The 8362-nt window shown below is 50.2% G+C and overlaps 1 protein-coding gene across 1 annotated transcript; it reads right to left on the reverse strand.

Annotated features, from left to right (window-relative positions):
- Positions 1–1277: 1277 nt before the first annotated feature.
- Positions 1278–2680, reverse strand: SAPIO_CDS10650 (uncharacterized protein; the record flags this gene model as incomplete). The annotated part of the gene is made up of 3 exons (XM_016784204.1): positions 1278–1494; positions 1560–1713; positions 2668–2680. 3 exons carry the CDS (start codon positions 2678–2680, stop codon positions 1278–1280), a joined length of 384 nt encoding a protein of 127 aa, XP_016638441.1.
- Positions 2681–8362: the final 5682 nt, after the last annotated feature.

The following is an 8362-nucleotide window of genomic DNA, read 5'->3' on the forward strand; positions in this document are numbered from 1 at the left end:
GTGTAGTCGGTCAATTGACTTTGTGGAGAGTCGCTGAATGGTCTCATTTCAGATAAGTTGTAGTTCAATATATCTCCCCCTCCAACCGAAACCGAGGAGGAACAGCATAGATACGACGGCCAAGTTGCACGATGTCTAGTAGATCAAGGGAAGCAAAAGCAGAAGGGGAGAGAGGGGGGCCTTCGAGGGCTTATTGCAATGTAGCGTGTGCTTCAATTGATCTGCCCCCCTTCGCTACAATCACTCTAACCGAGTAAAGATGTCGAAAAAGGCTCGCTTACACTAATCGCAGGTCTAAGGCAATCCTCCATCCTTCACAACACCCCGCTTCCCTCTCCTCCCATCGAGTCCCCGTTTCCTGCAATCAAAAAGCCCTACATAAGCTAAGGGAAGGACTAGAGAGTGACCCCCTCAAGCCCATTGTACCGTGGCGTCGTGCTATCTCGCGGAACCTTGCAACATGAAAACCTTCTGGCCATCTTTATCCCCCTCCCGACGCATACCTCGAGTATACTCCACGGCCCCCCTTTCCCACCCCAACCGTATCTCGCATTAGCGCAATCCTCCCCCTCAATGGTGTCTCGGTGTGGTGTAGAAGAGTGTAAAGGACGGCGACAGTAAAGTGAATCCAGACCTCAAATGACTGACAACAGAGCGTTTGAAAGTGAGGGGAAGGGTGGATGGATGCAGTACGACCATCCGAGATGCAGCAAGCAAGTTCACATTAGCCAACAGTATTCTGATACCTTCAGTACAGTTGATTTGTTTGTATTTGAATGGGTTGTTGATGTGTAATATATATGGTACATTTGATGACCTTTTCTGCAAGATAGGTCATGGTAATACTTTGGTCATGATCGTCATGAACGCCAGTAGTTGCGCATGCGCAGAACTCCTCCAAAGCGAATAATAACAAGATGAAAGCCGTACAAATCCGCGATCCCCCACTCCCGTTGCACCGACAAACGAATTGAAAATTGCGTGGGAGAGAGACTCTTGGAGTCTTCCCAATGCCCAGAAATAAATAAATAAACCGTCAGTAAAAAGGATAAAAGAGCCGTAAACATCATCAGCCGTAGTTGAAACAGATAATACACCACAATATGTCCTCAACAGCAGGACACCTTCTCAAGCCCCGCGAGGGGAAATTGCCAAGAGAAGGCTCCGCTGGAGAGGCTTTTTTTCTTCTTATGTTGGGGAATGAAGGAACGGGAGAATGGCTTCATCTAAACGACTAAGACCGGGCTGCCCTCACGAGCAACCCAGGAATTCGTCATCTAGTTGACACTGTTGCCACTCTCCGAAGGGCCGGAGCCCTCCTCATCTTCCTCTTCAGCCTCGTTGAATGACTCTTCGAAGACGGGCTCCGTCTCGTTGACATCAAACTTGGTCTTGAAGTCCCGCAGCTGAGAAGAGACCGAGCTGCTGTTGGACCTCCGACGAGGCTTGTTAAAGTTGAACTCGTCATCGAGGACTTCGTCACCGACGTTGCCCCTAAGTCAAGTTAGTCCCCTTGCTCTATGAAAGCATCATAGTTGTCTATTAAGGGTAAGCCTTACCAGTTGCCTCTGCCTCCGCCGTTCTTCTTGGTCTTCTTCGGATCCTGATCAGAGAATCCGGACTTGCCAAAGTACTTGGGAATGAATTCCTGGCGAGGCTTGCCGTCGGAAATGGCAGAGTAGTCGGGAGTGTTGAGCTTGCGAGTTCGGGTCACTAGAGCGTTGACATGTTAGTCCATGCTCAAAGTGTAGCACGGGGGGGCGTGTTGATGATGACAAGGGGGGAGGGAGCGGGGTTGGCCTGTGTAAGATTACACCAACACACGGAGTGACCAGGTTGTAGGAGGGGTAACAGAGCTCTGAGATCTTGCCGATACTCACTTTTGAAATGATTTTGAGTTTAAATATAACACGGGAAGGGACTGTTGTAGAATCGTAGTTGTTCGTGAGAGAGTGTGTTGATGGTTGTTGTCAAGTAAGGACTGACAAGACGTCAAAGTGTTATAAAGGGATTGTAGATGAAGATTAGAGATGGACTGTTTTATGACACAAAAGACAATAAAACTTTCTGATGTTTTTCGATTGATTTCTGAATTCGATATGATGAGGAGGAGATGGAAAGAAGAGTCTTCTGAGCGGGAGGACTTCCTTATTTATGAGTGATGGACGAAGCTCGACTGAGGTGGTTCGGCGGGACAGCCTATCGTATCACGTCACTGTGGGTTGGTATGGGAATGGCACGGCATTACGAAGTATTAGCTTTCCACTCTCCACCCCCCGACACCCGAGAGAAGTCGCAGTACAGCCTCAGGGACCAGGTGACTCTGGGTGACTTCAAGTCACGTCAGTGAAAAGGGCCAACAAGGGGTATCATCATCTCAAATGTGGTCAAAGTTTAGACTACGAGGAGTACGTCGTGGTAGGTACAGTACCAAGGGACGATGGGGGTAAAGGAGGCTAAAACCAGCAGCAGAGGGGCCTGAGATACCCCCAGCCAGTTGACCTCTTGCAGCCTGTTAGCGCGCCGGTACCCGAGAAAGACAGGCATCTAGCAAATGGACCTGGTACCTTTGCTAGCACTGTATGCTGAGCTCGTGTGCCATCGGCAAAGTACACGCACGGTACTAGGGATACAAATGCAGCAATGACTCTTCAAACGCCAGAGAACGACGCAGAATCATTTGAACTTTGGTGCAGTTCCAATTGCACTCCCCCGGTGAATGGACGGGCGGCTCCAAACCCGAGAGGCGGGGCACCGGGTGATGATACGACAGGCAATCTCAACAGCACCCGAGTGGGCTCAATCTTGGTCCTCTTACCACCAGGTCTGTGAAGCAAGAGCTCACTTTCCTGGAAAGGCATCAAGTACCACTACGAAGTACTCTGCGAAGTACGGTTTAGCTACCTTTGTACTGCCTTGCAAGTTGAGGCTTCGGCTCGCGTGACCAAAACGCTTCTTCCACTGTGCTGTCTCACATTTCCTGGAATCACACACACTGGTCCCCCAAGCCAAGGAACACACCCTGGAGCCCGTTGTCGTCAATTGTCGAATTAGAAGCTGCTCGCCAAATGCGTACTAAGATCAACCTGGGCTGGTGCGTTGTTGATGAGAATGCGTGGCGATGGGACCCTGCAACAGTGATCAATTGATTGATGAATCCCGGGATTAGTGATCTATGATGCTAAGAAGGAGCAAGACTTCAAAAACTTCAATTGAAGATTGATAATAATACCGATGGAAACAGCAGGCGATCATCTCCCTATCGCCAGTTGTGGTACTATCTACAGTGTGTCGAGGACCATGAGTCATGATCGGAGACCGCCGCTGTTGGGACAGGACAGGACAGCGCTCCTGATTGGGGGCCCATGGGATGTCGTAAACCATCAATTATTACGAAGTACCCCGTAGTTTAGTTGATTAACCCCTTCGATCAATTGCAGAAAAGGGGGCACTTGATCACAATAACATTGCGGCATCCTTCCAAGAAACCAATTGGTTCCCCTGTAAGGCAAGGATCTACGACGCAGTATAGTCTCTGACTTCGTCAATAGAAATGACCAGAACCACGTCTGAAGAAGTTTCTTGTTCCATTGGATTCCAGTTGATCACAGCCAACCTCCAAGAGATTTCTGTTACAGAGGGGGTGGCAAAGGCCTCAACCAAGTCCTCAATTGTTCAATGTTAGTTGCCTCAATCAGCTCGAGAAGTGCTGGCGTCCTTGGAGTTTGTTTTGACAATTCAATGTTCCAATTGATTCCCCGCATCCCCGCCACCTTCTGTGGACACCGTGGTCAATCCAATTGATCCTGCCTTGCTGAGCAAAGCACCAGACCAGTTCCACGCAACCATCGAACCTTACACTGTTGAAGACCTCATTCTGAAGAAAGCGCTAAATTGGCATCATGAGCAATCAATTGATCGTTCACATTGCTCATTCCAGCATATCAGTGATCCCTTAGCAACCTTCCAAATAGAGCTCCATCCAAGTACAATACACAATTGACCAAACAAACTGGCTTCTCAGCCATCCAGCACGTGCTTGATAACACCGGGGAGCTTTCCTCTGCTGCATCAAGCTTGCAGCTCCAGGATCGCCTCCTGCAGCTCGCCGAAGTGGTTCAGGCAAGGTTTAAGACGATGGACGAATCTGTTTCAGGGCCTCACGCCCCCCATCAAATGACGCACACCATGTTAGCGGGAATTTGGTGGTGTTGCTAGTGTATCCAGGCAGTCGCAACCCAGCCTCAAATACCCTCTAATTGTGGGGTAACGACGGTTCCATTCAAGTGAGCGCATGAGCTCAATTGATGCTCGATGGATCCAGGAATCTGCGCTGGAGCCTGCGCTCGTCCTCTTTGAAGTCACGAGAGACTGTTCTATGACGACGAGGGTTGATGGGAGCCAAGGCTGCGAACCCATCTTCCCCCTTACTAACTAGCAGAATCCTGGAGATGTTCATAGAAATCGTTGTCACTTAAACTATGGTCCGCGGACAGGGGGAGGGAAACAAAAACTGTCACGAGGGCCAATCCCAACAACTCAATGGCTGGCCCAAGCTTCCTGCTCATCGGGTCCCCGGAGATATTTAGTCACAAGGACGACTGGGGAATCCTAGTTAAGCTTCAGGAACTGTCTTGACCCCTCTGATGACGAGTGTGAGGGACTGTGTTAGGAACAATAGTAGTCCGTGTGATCTCACTACTTGCAAAGTAATCTAGGAAGCGGGGTTTAGTCCGAACTCGTGGATCCGAAGAAAGCTTATCGGGCCCCGACTTCCTCCCCGCCGCCGATCTCAAAGCCGCATTCTCATTTGCGGGGTCTCAAACTATCTCCGAATTGTCTCAGATCGGACAGATATCTTAATCAGTCCTCTCATCAAGTGAGAACTTGGAAGGGTTACTATCAATCACATTATCAAGTTCAATTCTGCGCATATTGTAGTGGCTTCAGCCCTCCTCGTGGCTAATAACCGTGTCTTCCCGGCCCCTCCGGCCTAGTCTCCGAAGTCGCCGGTTCCGGACGCCGAGTATTTGTGACTCAAGAACACCAGCTTGCTATCGCTATCGAATCAAATCGGGAGAGAGACCCAGAGCCTGCGGGACCAATTCGCAATCTGGGCCCAAACGTCCGTCAGTCGTCGCGTCATCTTAGCCTTATCTTTCTTGAGCTAGATATATCCCAGTGGGTCAAGTTTATCTCGACCACAGTTTTATCATGAAGATCGAATTGATGTCTTTGTGGATCTTCTCCAGACCAAATACATCGCGATTGACTCATATTTTATAGTCAGCTAGAGGCACTCACAACATCAGATCCTCGCTTCCTCTGGCACTCCTCTGATCAAAGCTTTGTTTAAGAGATCATATTTTCATATTTGTATTCTATTAGCAACTGTCGCCAAACCTCAAACACGATACACAACCAGCAAGAAACCTGCCAGATATCGCAATAACAAAATCCAATCATTGATAAGCCAACATTTGGGTCTCGCAAGTGCACAAAATATATTTCTTCAATCGAAGCCAAGGAGTTAATGCAGTTGTTCCAGACAAGTTAGAGAAGCGGCTCGTCCCTGCCTTCTTTAACATGAGCCAATCCCGTCCATATTTGCCACCCTGGCTCAAGGGCTTCCTGTACCGTCATCCCCGGAGCACTAGGGGAGTGAGTGGGGCTTTCCTCACCGGCAGAAAGTAGAGGGATGGAATTGAAGCTAGGAGGTGATTATGAAAGGGGGTTATCGCTCAGGATGTAGCACGCTCTCTATAGTTGTTTTTGTAGGACGCGGCAGGCCACGGGGATGAGAGGAGAGTGCGCGAAACGTCACAGGTGCTTTCCTTTCGACGGCTACTTTGTCCTCTTAGGTTGTTGAAAGTTGGAGGCTAATTTCAAACCTGCTTTTCTCTCAGGCACCGAGAACAAGTCTGCACGTAGAGCAAGGTGGTCCTGGGCTTCTCGGCCTCAGACCTGGACCAGAGCCTGGAATGGAGTCGGCGGTAGTGTGGGAGTCCTCCCACACCCTCTCGACGTCAAAGTTCTGCTTCCTCAAAACAAGAGCTATTTCCTGCTCCTCATATCGGGTATCCTGTCATGGAGGGAAAGTAATGCCAGCTGTCTATCGTTTGAATAGTGGCGACAGTGGGCGAAGTAGGACACATTGGGGATGGGCTGAATGGGACGCCGACAATCAGGTCATGTTGAGTTTGCAAGCCTGGGTGGCAGTTCCGCAGGTTGGTAAATTCAACCTGAAGGGCCGAGTAGGCTTGGAATAAGACCTCGTGCTTGTGCTTGTACTCTTCGAGCATTGCCTCTAGGTCCCTAATGCGTTGGTCCTTTCTCTCTCTGTAGGCCCTTTGGGACGCTCTGTTCTGAGCTCGGCGCCTCTAATTCGACGTTAGATATTGGAACCCCTGACTCCGGGCGAGAAACGCAGGGGTGGGCCTACCGATAGCACTGAAGGAGGGGCGTTCTTGTATCTATTCTCTCGCTTCCGCTTCGGCGCGGGCTTCGTAACCTTTGAGCTAGGATCCGACTTTGTAGGCGTTAGGATGTCATTATGGACGTCTTCCACCTTGATCGCTGGCCGAGGTGATGCTGTCTCCCGTGAAGATACTGGACTTGGATATATGTGGGATGACACTGGGTTAAATTCCGAGATGATGGAAAGATCGAACTGTAAAGAGAGATGTCCGTTAGAGATGAGCGCTAAAGATATATATACTTCAAGGATGATGCCTCGAAGAGCCCTGTCCTTACCGAAGTCATCACAGGACTAGTCGTCTCGGACGATGTCGACGTCTCTGCGTACGAGTGGCCAGCATGTGCATACATATATTGGGCATCAAGTTGGCCCAGGGAAGTAACTGCAGAGTTCATATCCATGTGTGCGGTACTAGTCGTCATAGGTGGAAAATCGGTTGATGTGAAACTCTCTGGGACCGGAGATGATCGCCTCACCTCGGGGAGTCGGGATGAAGATATATATGTCCGTGTGGCCAGGGCGTGCCGAGAACTCAAGTGGATGTCGAGGTGATGAGTGAAGCGGAATGGATGGTAGCTTGCATAGAATGCAATAAGCGCAAGGCATAGAACTTCGAGGGCTGATCTGGATCAAAGTTGGATCCTGGACGGACGTTGGCCCGAACTAGTTAGGTTAGCTGTAAGGACGATGCATTACGAGGCAAGGGAAGACGGATTGCCAAATATAAGAGTCTACCAGCGACTCACACATAGAGGTGATCAAGGTGTGGAGGACCCGGTCTGGGTAAGGCGAGTCGAGAACTCAGGTTGTAAGAGCGTCCAACCCAGATGCTGAAGGCACTATATTCAGGTATTGGTCTGGGTTTGATGGCTTAGTAGACGACCCACAATAGTATCCGCTCGCACCCGAGTTATTGTGTAAGAGGGACCTTTTTTTAGAGTCCCAGAGTGGGGAGAAGGGGATTCCGGATAGCGAGCATGAACGAGAGGGAGGGGGTTAGAGCGCAGGGATAGGGGCTTGCAGGCTCGCTGTGTATAAGTGCGGAGTAAAAATCGACGTTATGGGCGTATGGTGCGATGTCAGTGACGAGTACAGCGAGCTAGGAGAGGAATGGACGGTGAGAGGACGAGCGAGAGGGAACGAGCTGGCGTGTGGAGACGGGGAGGAGATGGAGCGATGCGAGCTTTGGTGGATGGGTGTACTTGACGTTGCTTACCAGGATCTGATGGAGGAATGGTCAAGCGCATCCAGGTTTCTCCAGTTCCGATCTCTCCTTTCTTCGTTTCCATTGGCTTGCGGGTAGAGAGCGAGCGAAGTGGAACTTACACAGCTTCCACAAGGTATAAGAGAGGGTGTAGGTGACAGGTGGTGCACTTCTCATCGGGGCCAGGGACGGGACGTGCTACCAAAGGGGGGTGGGGGTTAAGGAAGGAGGGCTATGGCAAACCACCTAGTAGACTTGTGCATCTTGTGCCAAAGTTCATCAACTTCATCCACATCTCGATCCACCTGCTCGTCCGCGCGGCGGTGACCGCGGGTGGCGTGTGCCTTCTTCATGGAAGGAACACTTCCCTTCTGGAACCGAAGCACCATCTCGATGGATCAAGGGTGACCCCTGCCTATACCATAAGTCATTTTGAAAGGGTCGCTTTAGGGACCCCGTGTACTAGCGGGATGGGGCCGGGAGGCACTGCGGCCACCTCGAAGAGGTACAGTGCACACTTTCGTCTATACTAGGAAAGACCATTGATGCTGCTCTCCTGCCTTCAAGTCGAGTTAAAGTAGTAATGGGAATATGGGGTATTCTAGTACGAGGTACTTGGTAATTCCCTGCTTTAGCCCATGTGCGATTTGATGTATGTGGATCAATGTGAAGGTACAGTC

Source organism: Scedosporium apiospermum (assembly GCF_000732125.1).
Source record: "Scedosporium apiospermum strain IHEM 14462 chromosome Unknown SEQ_SAPIO_0176, whole genome shotgun sequence".
NCBI lineage: Eukaryota > Fungi > Ascomycota > Sordariomycetes > Microascales > Microascaceae > Scedosporium > Scedosporium apiospermum.